General features: G+C 43.0%; 1 protein-coding gene across 8 annotated transcripts in view; it reads right to left on the bottom strand.

The window, feature by feature from the left end:
• The window catches only part of RGS6 (regulator of G protein signaling 6), a 466,453-nt gene that overhangs the window by 76,517 nt on the left and 370,624 nt on the right, over positions 1-19,312 (bottom strand). For 7 of the 8 annotated variants that reach the window (XM_019733353.3, XM_019733355.3, XM_019733349.3 and 4 more), the window contains exons 4-10: positions 18,691-18,741; positions 15,605-15,711; positions 14,323-14,374; positions 8,411-8,475; positions 4,755-4,831; positions 2,403-2,484; positions 893-967 (exon numbers count right to left, since the gene is read on the bottom strand). In XM_019733353.3, the coding sequence (XP_019588912.1) occupies positions 893-967; positions 2,403-2,484; positions 4,755-4,831; positions 8,411-8,475; positions 14,323-14,374; positions 15,605-15,711; positions 18,691-18,741 (509 nt within the window). The remainder of the gene's footprint in view (positions 1-892; positions 968-2,402; positions 2,485-4,754; positions 4,832-8,410; positions 8,476-14,322; positions 14,375-15,604; positions 15,712-18,690; positions 18,742-19,312) is intronic. The other variant, XM_074327257.2, reaches the window with a different exon arrangement.

Raw genomic sequence — 19,312 nt, 5'->3', positions numbered from 1 at the left:
ATTCTGGAATAAAATTCTAATATAATTAGGGGGCTCTTAAGGTTTAAATGAGGATATTTTAAGATTAACATTATAAAATACAGTATAACGGTCGACATTATCTCAGTGAAGAATAAAATATGTAAAAATATGTAAGTAGATTCACGAAGTTGATATATATGTCATGTCATATATATGAGAAAATGAGAGGATTGGTCATCTGGGCACACATCTCTAACCTTTTGAAGTTAACAGTATGGAGGACAGACAGGTTGTCCCACAACGTGGTCTTTGGTGCTGGTAAGAGGGTGGGATGGACTGACTGGGGGCAGACTGAGCGTGGCACCCTGGGATATGCCACCATCGTTGCTCCTTTAGGACAGCGAAACACAAGTCATCATTGGCTCATTCACAGTTGGTCAAGATGGTGATTTGAGTTTGGATGACCTAGCTAACTAAAAGACTTTCAAAGTACCACACTCACCTTCGCTTGTGAGATTTGCTACTTTTTGTTCCTTCAGTTTCCTTTCCTCCCTGCCTCTTCTCCAGACCCACTGCTGTTTACCCGTCAGACCTCAGTACACTTGAGGCCTTGGAAAGCCCCAGTTGGCGCCCCCTCCTGGGGCTCTTGAACCATCCTGTACTTCCCTAATGCAGCCCTCCTGGCACTGTTGCCTGTTGGCTTGTTTCATCAGTGCCAGGCTGTGGGCTTAGTGAGGACTGTATTTCAGCAAAAAGAGGAGTGCCAAGCACACATCAGCCACTCCACAAATATTTGTAGAATAAATGAGTGAAATGGTTTCAAAGGATGAAATGGGGTAGAATTAACAAATAGCAAATCATTGTTTGAACAGTACCAGAAATGAAAGGGCCATTCACATCAAGAATTTTTAATGCAGCTAAATGAGCAAACCTTTTTAACCTTTTGCGGGTTCTTCAGACGTCGACATTTTCTGATATCCATTTCTGTGGTATTCACACAGCCTGGCTGAGAAAAAGAAAATCCTCACATAAATTACTAAGTGAAAACCACCCTTCCAATTTAGCCCAAGTGACACCAATCAGAACCAATCTTTACCTTTCCCATTACAGATAATGTGTGATTATCTCCATTTTGTTATCTACAATTTTTTTTTACAAAGATGTTTCATCTTCAATATGTGTTCCTGTATAGAGTCCTCATGACATACAAAAGCTTACCTCATACTATCTAAGGAAGATGTGTAGAGCGTATCGTGTACACTTGACAAGCACAAACCTATCATTCGAAGTTGCAAGGTCGCATCAGTCACAGTCTTTGTTATTTCACATTTCTAACCATCTTAAAAACACTTCAAAATCAGGATGGGGGATTATTTCTTTGGTTTTGCTTTTAATCAGTTTTTAGGAAGGCTGAAATAGTTTATTCATTTTAGTTCCATTTCGTGAGGGACATGCAAGATTTCTTTTAATAATATGAAATTAGAAGTACAGTCCAACCTCATTATTCGCAGATTTCGTGTTTGTGCATTTGCCTACTTGCTAAAATTTATTTATAAGCAAATCAATACTGTAGTGCATTCATGGTCATTCGTGGACATGCCCAGAGCTGCAAAAATTTTGAGTTGCCTGATGTGCATGTTTCCAGCTGAGGTCGAATAAGGTGATGACGCTCTGCCTTCTTATTTCAACTTTCATACTGTAAACAAGTATCCTTTTCAAGGTTTATTTAGTGTCACGTTTTGCACATTTCTGGGCTTTTTGTTGGTGATTTTGCTGTTTAAAATGGTCCCCAAGCACAGTGCTGCAGTGCTGTCTAGTGTTCCTAAGTGCAAGGAGGCCGTGAGGTGCCTTACGAGAAAACACGTGTTAGATAAACTTCATTCCAGTACGAACTTTAGTGCCACTGGCTGTGGGTTCCATGGTAATGAATCAACAATACATATTAAGGTGTCTTTAAACAGAAACACACATTAAACAAGGTTAGGTATTGATCAGCTGATGGAATGGTTCAATGCCGTGGTTCCGCATTTGCTGGTTCAGTGTTTGCAGTGACTTTATGGAACATGGACAACAAGAATCAGCTGTGTTTGAAAGAGAACGTTCTAAGATTTAGAGATGAATGACAGTAGATGTGGGAAATGCTTGTTTTGGGACTGTAAACTTCTGGGGCCCAAAGGTCCTCAGGTGGAATTCCCACAGCTCTCCCATTTCCAATTCCATATTTTCATGGATGGATAATTTATAAAAGGTAGAACTGACGTACATTCCAGAAAATCTACTGAGATTATATGAATGAATGGCAAAACCATTCCACAAAGCTTAGCAATTTTCTTAAGAATGAGACACCTGGTGGCTACAGCTAGTCATTTCTTTCAAGCAAAGGAAGTGGGAAAAATAAAACACACACAAAAAGCCTAGAGAACCAAGCAGAGCTTTCTCACCACTGGCCTGTGGACATCCCAAAAGGCCCGTTCTTGGCTATCCAAAATTTTTCTTTCTGTCTTGTCCTTTTTCCGATCAATCCTGAAAGAGTAAAGGAAGGAAATCAGAGGCTTTCGTATTGTTTTTCCTCCTGACCCTTGCCCCAGCTTTCTGCTCCTGTTTCTAGGAGCTTAGCGCACACAGCGATTGGCACGTGTGTGGTCCCTGCTCTGTGCAGCGCTGTAAAATACGCGTGGACAGTTCCCTCGTGGAAACCTCAAGAAGGCCACATGTGGTGAAAAAAATTATATTAGGCTAGATTGCAAATTTCCGTAGATGTGTAATGAACATGGTGGGCCTGCAGACAGCACAAGTAAACAACCGTCCATTCACATTAAGTGTTGGGTTATTAAGAACTGAATTATCCGCTGACATGCCCCCATCAAAGTGGATACTGTACTCAAGTTACAGAAAGGAATATAACCATGGGCTTGCGGTGTTTCATCCCCAAATTTGAAAGTTTGTTTAGATTCAGAGTCAGTAGAAACGTCTTTAAAATGCTGCAGTTATGTGTTTTAAGAGTCACTTAAACCATCTGGCTTTCTAAAAGCAGAGTAATAGTTCTCGCATGCGACAAGATTCAGAAGGCATGTGTCACTGGCCTCAGCTAGGGGAGGCACGAATTGGAAAAGGGAAAATTACAGGTGACAAAGACAGATTCTTTACGTTTTGATAAGGAGCATAGATAAGAGGCTTTGAAGTAAAAAAGCCTGTATTACTTCATATTATCTCTCTAAGTAAAAAGTAACTCAGATTAATTGCCGTGGAACTTCTGGTTCTTGGCTCTCTTGGGAGCACTTTAGTTTACTGGACTGGAATAAACCCATAATCACCCTGTGATTTTTGTGATAATTACTGTGTACTTAAATGGCCCACAATTATAATGTAATCACAGAGTTAATAAAAAAATTTAATCAAGAAATACCACATATGTACAAAGTAACAATCTCCCCTCCTTTTATAACATGCGATGCTCTGTGATTCTAATAGTACAAACTAGCACTCCTCTTTGCTTCCAGGGGCTTCTGAGTGCCCAGGCTCAAATTTGCCTCCTTCTCACCCACTCACTCACCCTCCGGCTTTCTCCTCCCTCAGAAGTCCGGGCTCCTCCTGCTGCAGCTCAGCACCCAGTGCCTGGGACCCACCCCTCTCAGGGGCTGGTGGGAACATGGGGTGGACAGCAGGTGGTTGGAATCAGGGGCGGGGGGAAAGGCAGAAACTGCAGAGGGAGGGTGAGAACCATGGATCATGCCGGCCACTGGACCCAATGACCTTAGGTCATTTTCAACTATGATCACACCTGTGACCAATGCTCACCCATATAGCCTGAGACTGGGCCCTAGGCAATGGGCTGCAACACTGCCCAGATATGCAAAGGAGGTCCCCTGAAGACCCACAGGGGGTCTGCTCAGGTGCAAGTGGTGCCCAGAGAACAGGTACTCACCTTCTCCCAGTGGTGCCCAGAGAAAAGGTACTCACCTTCTCTCAGCTCAGCATCCCTTTCCCTCCCCTTCTCTGTCCCATTTTTCTTTTTCTTTTTTAAACACTCCTGGCTAAACCAGAGACCACTGCTGGAAAGGGCAAGAGGGAACCCAACCTGAGCAAGTCCATTTCCCAGAATGAAAAGGATCTGGGAGACACCTGATCTGAACGTCTGTGCTCTGCATGCAGTAAGTTAACGGGTCAACTCTGCCCTGGTGGGCGGGGCCTACAGATATCCAGCTCTGCCCAGGTGGGGAACTTGCATTCCAGGGTAAAGATCTGTGGTTAGGGATCCAGTCATGTGCTATAATCTAGCTTTTATCAGTAATAATTTGGCATTTTGGACTCCAAATGTTTGACTTCCGTGCCTTTATTTTTGATTGGTTCTGAACCCCTCTGGGGTGGGGGTGTGGTGCGGGTGATTTGTTGGCTTCCCTAAAACGCTACCATGTTTTCCTATGAAGGCAAAATCTCCAGACCTGCAGGTAAAGCCGGTCTGATGTTTTTCACCCTCTTAGCACAGAAGAAGAATTGGAAATCCCTTTGGAAAATAGGTATATCTTCTTATAACCGGAGTTCTTCATTCGGGAGGAACCCCACTGCCTGCTGCAATACACACTTTTGAAATTATTTGAGTAACATGGGTTACAAAGATGAAATATCTATCCTGATCGTACTTTCTACTCAGCTGCTCTTATGAGAGATGATGGTGACTAACCACAGCTGGTCGGCTGTGGAAGGAAACCCCACTTTGGCAATCCCACACCCACACCACCTCCAAATTCCAGAGATTTTTTCTCTTCGCAAAGGTCTCTATTAAGTTCACCTACTTTACTTGTGCTTCTGCTTGCAGAAAGATGAATTCCCACTTCCTTGCAAAGGCCCTCTGGAGTCTTGCTAAGTTTTCCTAATGAGAAATGAAAAGGAATGAGAAGGCATTCATCACTGTAAGTTTGCACACCAACACCTATGCTTATTGTATAGGCAGCCATCTCTTTTGGTTGCTCCCAACAAAATAGCAGGATCCCACTTAAAACCCACTGGACATGAACCCAGTTTGACTTTGTACCAGACCCTGCTGTACAGAGCAGAACTATTAATATCCATTTGCATGCCCTTTAAGTCTGAAGTCTCTGTGTTTCACCTGATTTCTCTCTCTTTGTGTGTTTTACAAGAACACAGCACTTGTCACAGAGGTGACTGAAGATTGGGAAAATGGTTTGTGGCTATGATTGCAAGATGTGGGGAAGAGACAAGGGGGTCTCTGCAACCTACTGGATGTCTTCAAGAGAAAAACTAAGAACGGATTTCTGAAGACTTGTCTTCCAGTTGGGATCTGGCACAGGGGCAGGAAAGAAGGACCTAGAGGACCTGGCATTAATGTCTTTGAAAGTCCAGATTCGATAGTGGGAAAAGAGGCAGTGTCTATGTTTGTGATGTTCATGAAAGGAAAACCCCAAAACAGAAAGAAGGAAAAGGCATCCTTTAGAGGAACTGGGGAGAAGGCTTCTAAGTCTGTAGACTTAGTGATACAATAGGACAGTGAGGAGGGGGCATTTGACAGGTCCCCTAATGATCCGCCTAATTCTGATGGAATGCAAGGCTGGAGCCCACATTACGCTATGTATTTTCATAGAGCTCATGCCAACACTAATTGATGACCCTCATTAGTGGATTATTAATATAAAAGGAGCACCCGTTGAAAATCAACACACACACACACACACTTGATAATACACAGTTATTATCAAGGCTTGGTGTACAGGTACCTCAGAAAAACTGTCCCTTTGATTCTTCCACTGTTTATAGGAAGCAAAGCTGGTAATGCCTGAATGTCAGTCATTTGGGGAGTAGTTATACAAATTGTGATGGTCATACTATATAATACTAGGCAGCCATTAAACATGATAATGTAGATTATTGTTGCTGACATGAAAATATTCCCAACATACTTACAGCATAAGATCGGCGAAAGAAGCAGCTTACACACTAATGTTTATGGTGTGTTTTGAGGGTTTTTTTGGTAAAGAAAAAACATGTATGTACCAAGAAAAGTGTAGTGGAGAAGGATTGCAGGTTATTTTCTCTTTCTTTGCTGTTTGGATTTTTGTTTTACAAAGAGAATATCGATTCAGAAAAAAATCTAATAAAATTACTATATTTGAAAACAAAACACTTTTTTCGTTTCTAACCTCTTCTAGGCAGAACTTCAACCTGAAAGAACAGTTTAATGTCCTATTCTTTACAAATACCAAAGCAGAACATAATATGGCAAGAGAAGAGAAAACTGAATAAAATATATCAGAAGCTGATGCTTCTATTTAGGACCTTTTCTAAAACATGGAAAATACAGGGAAGAGAGAAAGAGGATGGAGGGGCCACGTGCTTCTGCATTCTGGGTCTTTCCTATGCATTGCGTTAGGGAAGAGAGGCAGTCCATGTGGAATTAAAGTGCTTTGCATTGAGTGCACTAAGGGTAAGATAGCAGTCTTCTGAAGGGGTGACTGTGGGCGCAGGAAGGGGGCAGGGACTGGGTGCCCAGGACGCTCAGATCCACAGAACAGCCATGCCAGGGTTTGCTTGAGAAGATCATGTTTCAATACACTCGTATTTGTTAATGGCTCCCACGGATAAGCAAACTTTAGCCAGGACCCGAGGCTCTAGGTAAACCGCTCTGTATCCTTTTCCACTGTTTCCCCCCATGCACAGGTCCTGTGATGCCAATGCGGTCAGAGGGTGGTGGGCACTCGTCCTGCTCTCCGATGGCATGCACATTCCCCTTGGGCGGTGGAGAGGGGAGCGATGGCTCAATAGGTTGGTCAACTTGGACACAGGTACCCAAGAGGGACAAGGTCTGGTGGCGTGGGACCTCATGCTTGTTTTAGAAGACGGAGGCAGCAAAAGCAGGAGGGGCATTTGGAAGGTGGGTGGATGTGAAGGTGATGTCAGTGGGGGATTATCCAGAGAAGGAAACTTCATGGTCCCTTGGGAATGTTGTCCCTCCTCCTAGCTGCTGGCCTTTCCGTCAGTTCACGGTCAGCAGCGCCTTCTCTGAAGGGTTTGTGAAAATTTGGCCCATTTCCCCAATTCTCTGTGACCTAGAAACTTTAGTGTGAAGGAAGGATTCTGCCACCAAAAAGTAGAAATATTTAAAAAAATGATCTGTAAGTCTTCCAGTTCTCTGTGCCTTGGCTCTGTTAAATGGGAATAAATATGAGTGTGGTGGTGGGGCCTCCAAATCTTGAACAAAATCAGTAGGTGGAGGAGGAGGCCAGCTGGGAAACTATATACCTCATATAATATACAACTCTTTCATCTTGTGGGTTGAATTTGGTCTTCAGTTTCTGTATCTACTGCCAAGCACAAGTGGATTGGGTATAAAGATGCAATTTAAAAAATTATCATGTACTAAATCTTAAAAAATTACCCCATAGTGAATTAAACAAATGACCATATACTAAATTTGCCTTTTTCCCCTTTTGGTGTACAGTTCTATGAATTTTAACACATGTATAGGTTCAAGTAACCATCACACAATCAGGATATAGAATAGTTCCATCACAACCCCAAACTCCCTTATGCTGTCTCTTGATAGCCATCTCCTATCTCCTTTCACAACTCCTGGCAACCATTGATTTGTTTCCTGACATGATAGTTTTGTATTTATAAGAATGTCACATAAATGGAATCCAACAGTTTGCAATCATGTGAGACTGGCTTCTTTCATTCACCATGTCTTTGATGCTCATCCAAATGGTCACATGTATTAATAGTTTGCTCCTTTTCACTGCAGGGTCATGTTGCGTTGTAAGGATGTACCAGAGTTTCTTTAACCATTCACCTGTTAAAGTGCATTTGGGTTGTTTTCAGCTTTTGGTGACCACAAATAAAACTGCTATCACACTAGTGTACAGGTTTTTGTGTGAACATAAGTTCTGACTTCTCGAGTGGGATTGCTTGGTTCTATGGCAAGCACATGTTTAACTTTATAAGAAACTGCCAAACCGTTTTCCAGAGTGGCTGTACCACTTTGCATTCGCACCGGCAATGTGGGAGCGCTCACCACATCTTCACCTGCACGTGGCATTATCAGCACTTTTATTTTAGCCATTTTAACAGGTGTGTAGTGATATGTCGCCATGGATTGAATCTATATTTCCCTATTGGCTAATGACGTTGAACATCTTTTCATGGGCTTATTTGTCATCCTTATGTCCTCTTTGGTGAAGTGTATGCTCAAGTCCTTTGCCCATTTTTGAGTTGTATTTTTATTGCTGAGTTTTGAGAGTCCTTTATATAAAGATGCAATTCTTTTGTGATGGTGAAAGGAGTTGAGAAAAAAGGAGGGGAAATATTAATAGAAGAGACTTCCTTTCCACTGTCTGAAAGGGATTGGGGTGTGAAAAAGGGAAAAATGTGAGCTAAAACAGAGCTGCAGATATATCTGTGCTCTCCTACACCCATCCCAGGAAAGAGTCATACTTACTGCTTCATAGTCTGCCAATTCCAGCCTTGCTTTGTTCTGCATTGTCCTCTTGCAGAGATAGATGGCTGAGGGAAGAAGGGAAATTACAACGCGCATAAAACCAGCAGTGTGGTGGATTCATAAGTCCACCCATTCGTCTGTCCATCCAACTCATCCATCCGCCCAGGCAGCTTGCCCAGCTGGCTACGTGTGCAACACTCTGCTGTGACGGATACGTTTCTATGTGGAAGCCGTGACACTTGACCGCTAGGAATCTTTCTGCAGGTCAGGATCAGATGAGGACTCCATCTTCCAATCCTGACTGCTCCCCTCCATCCGCCTCACTCTGCGTCACCCCAGACGTCCTCCATCAGGGTGATCTTTCTCAAATATATGACCATGTTACCCTTCTGCTTAAATGCCCTGCATTGACTCCTCAGTGACCTTAGAATAAAGGCTGGGCTTCCTAGGGTAGTATGTTTGGTTCTTTAAGATCCAGTCTTTGCTTATCTTTCTCACTCAGGCATGTGAGGCTACCAAACCCCTCTCAGCTCTACTCCTTTGTAATGTGTCTCCTGCATGGGAGGCCTTTCCTTCTTCTCTCTTCTCCCCCTTTGTCTCTCTAGCAACCTCCTACTAATCTTTAAAGACCCAGCTTGGTGTTTCAGATAGCTTGGTGTTGCACCTATCCATCTTAAACCAAAGAACTTAATTTCAGAGAATTTTGATTGTTGGTTTATTAGACTGTCCCCGGCTCTAGGCTGAAGGCTCTTCAAGAGCAGAGGCTGTGTCTTACATACCACGAATCCCTGTATCTAGCACCAGGGCCTGACCTGCAGGTGGAGAGAATGGACAGTGGAAAGGGAAGACAATTTAGGTCTCTCTTCCCAAGCTAAGAAAGGGTTCTTTGCCCTCAGTTGCTAGGCATTCTTCCCCAAACATGGCCTTCATCACTTCCTCTCCCTACCTCTGCTCCGTCAGTATCTCCCTCCTGCTCCGATGCCAGGTAGACAGATCCATGGAAGACAGTAGGTGAATGGTGTGAATGAACAATAGAATGACTGGGAGGGAAGGTCAGAGCGGATCTACCTGTTGTTTGATAACTTAAGTATGTTAGGATATTTAGCCAACTCCTTTCTGGATTAACCAACCTCCTCCATGTGGTCTGAAAATGTTACTGATGGCAGCGTACGATACAATATGTTGGAACTTGGCGGCTAACAGCCTCCTTTGTTGTGCCCACACTTCTGCTCACACCATTCGAGTTGTATGTGGATGAGAGTCGGTTGTATTTGTTCTCAAATCTGCTTATGTTAGGTACACTTGTTATTTTAATAATGTAAATTTATTGTAACGTAAGTACACATTACATTCACTGATGCAATTAATGTGAAAAGAGAGAGAGCTGTTTCTATGAAGACCCAGTTGAATGGTTTGGAACAACTTTATAAGGGAAAGCTAGCTAAGACAATTGCTAATAAATTCGGTACAGGTGAGATAACTGAAAAAATGGGAAAAAAATAATAAAAATTTCCAACGGGTCAACATAGAGGTTGCTTCAAAAGTGTTTTTAAATTCTTGATGTACTTTAAAGATGCCAAAACTGGATGGCTGATTTTGTTTTATTTAAGAAAGAAACTCAAATGGTTGCCACCCATAATCAAATAGGACCAAAGGGTCTTACCTTAAAAGCCTGCCAAATGAATGTTCCTTTGTATATCGTCCATTAATATGAAGTGATTAAAGTATGTCTATATCATTTTCCATGATTCTCTACTTACCAACTTTTCCAGTGAACCAAGAAGCCACAACTCTCTACTGTGTCTGATAAAGGAGTGCCTGCGCTATTACAAGGTACTGCCTTCCGGCTCTTAGACCACCAGTGCAACTGAGGGCAACCTGGAGTAGGAAGCCTGGCCCGTCACCAGCCCCAGCAGGCCTGATCTCGATGACCCAGGAGCAATGCAGGTCAGTGGAGGTGGTAGCTGCTTTGACAATGCTGCCATAGACAGACAGTATTTTGTATCGGCCAAATGTGAACTCAGGAAAGTCTAAGCCAAATTTAGGCTTTATTTAGGCAGAATCATCCTGAGAAATTTCCAACCCATGTGGGTCAAAATGAGCTCCCTATGTTATGAAGTAAAGTGCCATGTGTGGAATGAAATTGGTGCTACTCCTGATGACTGTGAATTACATGGCTGCATGCTTTCTGCCCACTTTTCCTGTGGCTAATGTCACATACCGTGTTTCCCTGAAAATAAGACCTAGCTAGACCATCTGCTTCAATGCGTCTTTTGGAGCCAAAATTAATATAAGACCGGTATTATATTATATTACATTATATTATATTATTATTATAAGACCTGGTCTTATATTATAGTAAAATAAGACCAGGTCTTATGTTAATTTTTGCTCCAAAAGATGCCTTAGAGCTGATGGTCCGGCTAGGTCTTATTTTTGGGGAAACATGGTATTAGGGAGTCTGTTCACCAAAACTAGGGAGGCAGGACATAGTTGTTGAATGGGCCTCTTCTTGGCACAGACCTTACCTGGGCTTGTCTGCACTACCACAGTACCTTCAACAGAGCTTGCTCTAACATCTAACCAATCAAATGGCCACTGGCCACACCAACCTGTCCTATAGCGGGGCATCTGGGGTCCTGCTTTAATCCCAGCTGTTGGTTTTTATTGGATATTGAATTTCTCATTGAAAAATCTCTGTCTTCTGGCCCTCACACTTGGCATTCCCACCTCACCGGCATCTCAGTCTCACCTGGATGACCCACTGCCAACTCAAGCTCACCGTGTCTCACCATGACACAAACAGAATATGTTAAAAAATGTTTTTGTATAACATGTTTTATAAACAGAATAGATCCATGTACTGCACGTGCAATTAAACATAAAAAAATACATTGACTTTATCCTATTTCAATGTACTTGAAAAGCTGTTCCCTTTCCAAACTTTCTGTCTTTGCTAGTGATATCGTTATTTACCTCAATCTCTGACACTAGGGAACATATAAATCATGGAGTTCCCTATTTTCCTCATACCCTCTAATTGCTTTTTAGAACAATGGGATTTTAGCATTGGAAGTAACCTTGGCAACCATCAAGCACAGACCCCTCATCGACAGATGGGAAAACTAAAGGCCAAGAGAGGTGAATTGATTCACCCACCGGCTAGTTACTGGTGGTGGTGGAATTAGAATTAACATCTAGTTCAGAGCTTTTTCCACGGTGACATTCATTGCCCCATTTACTTATTCATTTACCCATTAAAAAATTTATTGAGGGTCTCTTATGTGTCAAGCACTGCTTTAGGTGTTGGGAAATCACCATACATAAAAGTAGCTACCACTTATATGAAGCTCATTGAATGTCAGACCCCGTTTTAGAGGCCTTGCAAATGTTCACTTACTAATCCTCATAATAACCCTGTGAGATGGGTTCGGTTATTAGCCTCATTTTAGAAATGAGGGAACCCTTTTCAGTGAACTTGTTGTTGGGGATATATAATGTTTCCCTAAAACTGAAGACATTCTAGATGTCTCTTCTTGACTATGAAGGCTTTTTTATAAACCTGCCCCTCCCAAATAATCCAACCTTTTGAATCATTCTCCATCAACATAACTAACCTTTGAATACTCAAGTCAGACTCCTCACCACGCCCTTCTGTCCCCACCATTTCACCTCCCCCAGCCTGAAATGCTTAGAGGGCAAGACCATGACTTACTCAAAGCTGTGACAGAGCAATTGATACAGAGTAGGTGATCAGTAAATGTCTGACAGAACCAATAAGATCAAACATCAACCTGGGAGTAATAATAATAATACCAACCACCACCCTGGTTGTTACTGACTCCTTACTACGTGCCACCCACCAAACCTTACATGCATTTCATTTAATCCTAACAAAACAACACTAGGAGACAAGTACTGTTATTATTCTAGTTTTAACATGAGGATTCTGAGGCACAGAGAGGTGAAGTAACTTGCCAAGATCCACCAACTAGTAGAGCTAGCGAACCCTGGGCTCACTGTGCTGAAATCTTTCTTGGTAAACACTTACTGATTTTCTGCCTAAACTGCTTTGGAAATGCTGCTGAGTACTTCTGAATCCTGTGCCTTGACTTCTCCATCTGATATGCCAAAATCGAGGCACAGGAATTCAAAATAATTTCGCTTTAATGAGAACCTGATATAAATTATTATTTCTATTCCTGTGTATAACTAAAATTACGAAATGGAGAATACCTGTAGAGAAAGGGAAATTATGTTTGCGGTATGCAGTGTCAGATGGCCTAAGCTTTATATTCAAGGAAGTATTTTAATCTTTCCTGGGCCCAGTGATCTGGTCCCACCACCCTCCCACCCTCACCATTGCCTGGAAAAATATTGGTTTTTCACAATCACAAGGGCACACGGCTGCTGCATGAAACTGAGCTACAATTATTCAAATTCCGAGCTGGGCTTTTGTGAGCCGAATTTCAGCCCTAGAAACACATGTTTTATGAGCAGCTCCAGTTCTGAGCCAGAAGACTTGCTGGCCCCACTTATTACATCATTTAGGGCACAGCACAGTTCGGGAGGGACTCACAGTGGTGCCTGCAGACAGCTGATGAAACAATCAGAGGGGTCTGCCCTCTGTAAAGGACTGGTTTCCAGACTTGGAAACAAGACCCCCAGAACCTTATTAGGCAATGACTTGTCCACATTCCATCCTTAGGGCTGCTTTCAATCGCTGGTTACCCCTCCCTCAAACATGTGAGCCAAATGGTGTAGCTTCTCACCCAGGTCTCCCGGACAGCCTCCTGGGAACACCACCCAGCTCCAGCTGCCTCTGTCTTCCTGTGCAAACAATCCTGTAAAGAGCCTTGGGAGAAACTGCAGGTCTCATCAAGTGTCCCAGTGCCAAGGAGAGCCACTGTGGAGTGCCCTGGCAGCTACGTCAGTGATGAGGAAGCTGTGTAAAGCGGCAGGTGCTACTGTGATGATGCCACGCATGGGACCATGAAAGGAGCATATGCCTTGGAGCCACTAAGATCTGAGCTCAAATTCTGCTGCACCTACTGAGTGTGGGCTCATCATCTTTAGTAAAGAACCAGAACCATCAGCAAATGTTTACTCAGCACCAAGTATGCCTCAGGTATGTACCACGCACTGGGGGATATGAGAATGAACAACGCGGACCAGCCTCACCCTTAGGAAGCTTCCAGACAAGGAGAATACAGTGAGATAGGTGCGAGGAGGTGGCCTCTCTGGGTCTCAGGTTCTTTATCTGAAGTAGAGGGACAATGTAACTCCTGTGGAAGATTGGCACATAGAAATAGTAAAGTCTCCACAGAGAGTATATGGCACGAGACTAATAGATCCCTGCCTTTATAGAGGTAACTACCTGTTTACCCAGCTCCCAATGTCACCCACTCTTTATTTTCCCAGTGCAGGGTAACTTCTGTATCCCCCTCCCTGGTCTCTCTCCATTTCCCCTAACTTCCAACTATCAAAAATGCTAATGAGATAGTAATACATCTTAACAAGTCTGTGAGAATAGAAAGGGTCAGGGGGAGGTGGCTCCTTATCTAGGCCTCCACGAAACGCAGCCCCAGGAGAAGAGCCACTAGCCACTGCCCTACAGTGTTACTGTGGGATCTCAGTTCTCCACGGCCCTAACACAAGGCGCATATGCGCCAGCCTTGATACCGGTAGACTTTTCCTCCTCCCCGCCCTTCCCTTCCAATGGCTGCATCTTTCAGTGTGTTCTGCCTTTCTCCATGATATGGAACAGGATTTTTCATACATGTCAACAGTATGAGGAAGAGCGAAGCAGGGTAAGACCCTCCAGCCCGTGCACCCCAGTCACCAGACACCAAGCACTGGTCTTTTCACTCCCAGGAGTAACACTAAGTGTGGGCTGTGGCTTCACTGCTCACCATAGTCGGTGTTTTCAGGCTCCCAGCAGTTCGAAGGCCAGAAGTACGGAGCCTGTAAAAGAGCAGAGGTGTCAGGACACAGAGGATGCTAGCACTTGCCCTCCTTTGCCTGGGGGCCAGGGTCAGTGATGACCCCTCCCTAGGACAGGCTTTGTCACCATGTCCTTCATGCTGACACCACAGCCCAGCCCTCTCCTGTTCTCCATACAGCTGAGGCCACTCAACATTGTAATCTAGGTGTTGAGAAATGAATCCAGGTAGGCAAAATAAATGCAAACATGAGAAGCTTAGTGTATAGGGCAAAAATTTCTTATCCTGAGATAATAGAAGCCTAACTACAAAAGTTAGCTTGGCACAGTTTACTGGGCACACAAGCCCCAAGTTCCTTTTATCCTTTTGCTATGGATTGAATGGTGTCTCCTCACCATCTCCCAAATCATATGATGAAGCCCTAACCCCCAGTGTGACTGCATTTGGAGTTAGGAAGTAATTAAGGTTAAACGAGGCCATTAGGGTGGGGCCCTGATCCCATAGGATTAGCGCCTTTATAAGAGGAAACACCAATGTGACAATACAATAAGAAGTGGCTGTCTGAAAGCCAGGATAAGCGTGCTCACCATAAACCAAACCCTACTGGAACCCTGATCTTGGACTTCCAGCCTCCAGAACAGCGAGAAATAAATATTTGTGGTTTAAGCCACTCAGTCTGTGGTATTTTGTTATAGCAGTCCCAGCAGACTAAGACCCTTTGACCGTGTCTGAACCACTCTACTCCCAAACCCTTTTCCTCTGCCCCAGATCTAGGAGAGGACTTGAGAAAATGTGTGGGAAGGGTTAGTAGGTGGCAAACAGGAACTTCACACCAGGAAAGTGGCATCATACAGTAGAAGTTCCAGGACTTTGCTATCAGGCTGACCTAGGTTCAAACCAAGGCTGTCTCCTAGATTTGCTAAGTGCCCCCTTAATTCTCTGAGCATCTCAGTTTTCCCATCTGTAAAATGGGTGATATTTGCCTCCCAAATGTTTGTTCTTCAGAATAAATGAGGAAACATGTAAATTGCCCAACAAATGGTAGGTTCTCCATGAGGGCTTTTTAATATTATTTTGGAGGAACAACAAGTGGCCCACACAAAAGTTTTCTTGGTTTTCCCAGTGCTGGTGAGAGATAAGGTTGCTCCCTTAAATACCCTCAGGTTTTTTGTTTTTTTAATGTGGTTCTAATCTGAGATCAGATGATGATGAGAAGAAAAAGTTCTTCAGGAAGAGGAGCTGGCCGGCCTACCTGGAAACGATAAAAGGTGCCATCATCCTTCATGGTGAGAACATGGTCCGAGATGGGAAAGATGTAGCCCTGGGCAGCTATAAGGCTTCCCAAATGTATTGCTTCAACTGCGGGGATGAGGCATAAGAGAGAGAAGTAATTAGGAAGTCATCAGAATGCAGGGCTACTTAGCAGAAATATAATCTTGTGAGAGCAGAAAGGTAACTGGAAGTCAACTGCCATCACCCTCAGATAACTGCACGATTGACTGATTGACTGATAACTTCATGATATGACTGCACTAGGCTGGGGGTGATATCAGTGGTGGGGAAGGGTTGCCATGTGTCTGGGATGCCTCTGGATCCCAGCTCTGAGAGTCAGACATTGTTTTAACCTCCCCCTGTCCCAAGACTTCCAGAAGAAAGCCTAGCTTCATGGTTAAGAGCATGAGTGTTGGTGTAGATAAACCTGTACTTGACTGATTTATTTCACATGAAGTGTTTCGCAGCGGCTGTTGCTGGGTAAGTGCTCAATAAGGGCTGGCAGCCCTGATTTATGTTGTCATCATTTCTTATCCTCCTCAGCAATGAGCATCCAGCCTCACTGCCCACAGAGACTTTGGACTCCCATTGCATTCCTGGCTATGACAGTCCCACCAGCGACGAGGAGGGCATTATCCTTCTCCTACGGACAGAAAGCAAAACCTCATTTTTGTGGTAAGCAGCATAGTAGGAAGTGGCATAGAGCGGCCAAGCTGATAAAAATATTTATATATTTTTGCCACAATTAACCTGTTGCTTTGTTACTTTAGCGCCAATCATAAATACCTTCACACAAATCGTCAAGAATTTATATTTATTCTGAGCAGAGCTAAGAAAAAATATCAATAAATTTAAACAGTTCTACCTCACATGATAATCTTTCACAAATATAAAAGTGCTCTCTCTGGTAACAACTCATTTTTGGACTTGGAAATTACTGACATGTACAGGAGTCTCTAGGAATTATTAATTTCATAAGTGCTGAGTTTTTTTAAAGTGGCTTGTTTTGGCTTTACTTGCAAGGTTGTATTGAGGTTGTGTAGAATCCAAGCATTTTGTTTACCCAAAACCACCTATTTTCCTTTGGAACAAACGTGCCCTTGTAACTGGTGGAATAAAAATAAATGGAGATTTATTTTACTTGCTTAGTGATGACCAGTTTGCTTTTTAAAGTCAACATGCTTCAAGAATCACGGATCCAGCAAAGAAGGGAAGTTTTATCACCTGCAGCTGCTCCTTTCCCAGGAAAGGAAGAATAAAATCCAGTAAGAAGGTGACTTTCATGTCACCAATCTAGGAGCTGGAAGTCTCACTTCGTTCTCTGAGCAAAAGGGCTTTTGCTTAGAAATGTGGCTGATGGGCAGAAGGAAGGGAGGGAGGAGAGGGAGTTAGACGCGCCTGGCTTCCCAGGGCCTTGGTTTGCTTCATTTCCGCCCTTCTCTTCCCAGCGGGTAAATTGTTCTTAATATCTACTGCTCAACCATTTCTCAGAAGCTCAGACAGTTCCCAACACCTGGATGTCCTCCCAAGGGCACCAGCGTATAACAGATCTTCATAGACATGACCCTCCTTATGCTGGACCTTTCACAGAAGCGTCTCAGACTAGGGTCAGAAGATGCCTGAACCTATTCTACCACTAGTTGGTGTGGGGCTCTCAGAATATTACTACTAACTACTACTAACTACTACTACTACTACTATCAATAATAATAAAATGTATGTCAGTAACACAATGATTGTTTTGGAAGGGTGAAGAAAACAGAGAAAGAGAAAGGACCACCATGAAGAAAGGTGTTCCTTAGTTTAGCATCCTAATTAAAACACATGTTGACTTTAAATACATGTGACTAAACTGGCAGAGACTCATTCAGTTTCGTTTTTACAGGTGAAGAATCAGAAGTCCAGGCTGCATAAGGGAAACACATAGGCTAGCTGGTTCGGGGTCTTCCTTGAAGGATTAGCATGTATAGTTTTCCCCTGTGGATTAAGAACTGGACTGGAATTAAGAATTTTCACTAGTCATGAGAGTGGCCATTAATCAAGGTGGTGAAAAAAAAAAAGCTGGTGTCACTTCTATTAATGACCTGCTTTTCTGGCACTCAGATTTCTGGCAACTACATTTAATCAAACTCTACGTAAATTGTATTGTTTCATAGTCAACAGTATACGAGGAGCATCAGATTAAATAAAATACAGGAATGCCTGAGCTGACATACTGACTCCAGCAAGAAATCACAGCTGAAGGTCAGATACCTAGAAAGGGTACTTGAAAAAAAATCTTCAAAAAGCATGGCAACTGGAAGCCATTTAGTTTGGGGCAAATAGGTTTCAAGCCTAAGAACATCAGAATACATTTGTGGATATTTATAAATACAACATATAGGCATCAAGAATACTCAGTTAAGACAGGGAGTGCATAATAAATTCATTAAAATTTTAACCCTCAACACATGGATCATAAACCATACTTATCTAGAATTTTCATTTTTCTGGAACTCTCCATTTTCTAATCGTGCTGTGAAAATAAATTTTACTGCTTATTTTCTGGTGGGAGGACAGATTTGGGAATTTTATTGGCCAGGGTTTTGTTGTTGTTTTCTGGTAAGGTTTTCCTAATTGAAATGCACAAATAAAGTTGAAAAAAAAAATCATTCTTTCAGTTCTTACAGAAACAGAAAACAGAAGGCATCTTAGCCAATAATTAAACATCTTAATTATGGATCAGGCAATCTGATTTTAAGAGCCGGCTCTAGAAGGCTGTTCAGTGACAGCGCTACAACTTATCTTTAATTGCTGTGGCTAACGAGAATTCATCTCATTTCACACATTATTGTATTGGGCTCTTCGGCATTCTAAATGGCTGCTCATTTTCTCAAAGGGTGATTTAAATTTAAAGATAGGTGTTCAGTGGAGAAAATAAGTTAATTTCATTTGTAAGTAGAGTGATTCCGCATTTATAAGCCCAGTTCTCAGGAAGGTAGGAGAATCTAGTCTGGAACTTGGTTATGGGATGTTTACTGACACCACAGGGGATAAAGTCAGGGTCAAAGGTCAAGGGTCAAGTACCTGGGTCCTCGATGGAAAGGTTCTTCATGAGCCACTGCACAATGTCAGTACCTGCAATGACAAAGCAATTCAACTGAAGACCTCATGGGTGTTAAACCCTGTGGCAGAAGAAACATGTTTACCTAAGAGACTCCTAATTCTAATTAGCTCACACCTGGAGAGCTGGGTACTATTGAATTTTTCATCCTAACCAACTCTGTCCACCCATTGGTGCACTTCCACAGTCATAATCCCATTTTTCCAAAAAACATCCACTTCTGATGTCTGAGAATGATCTTGTGTCCACATTTCTAGGGAACGTCCGTAGGGCATTTTCTGCAAATACAGATTTCGATGACTTCCCCAGTCAGGCTGGTGAAGTTTTAGCACACCTGGCCCCCACGCCATTTCCTGTGGGGAGAGAGGCTCTTCAGCGCCCTACCCTGATTGACAAGGGCTGATCAACACAGGTGACCTCACAGCGTCCTGAAAATAAATCTCTCATTTCTTCTGGTGTGGGCCCACACTGAAAGAGAATACCCCTGTGTCTGTGGGAAAAACTTCTATGTGTTCACCTATCCTCTGAGTCACAGCTAGTTAACATTTCCAGACTCTCCTGCAGTTTGGTGTGGACTGAGTTCTA

Source organism: Rhinolophus sinicus, chromosome 3 (assembly GCF_057876585.1).
Source record: "Rhinolophus sinicus isolate RSI-liver-muscle chromosome 3, RSI-T2T, whole genome shotgun sequence".
NCBI lineage: Eukaryota > Metazoa > Chordata > Mammalia > Chiroptera > Rhinolophidae > Rhinolophus > Rhinolophus sinicus.
This window is presented reverse-complemented; position numbering and strand designations above follow the sequence as displayed.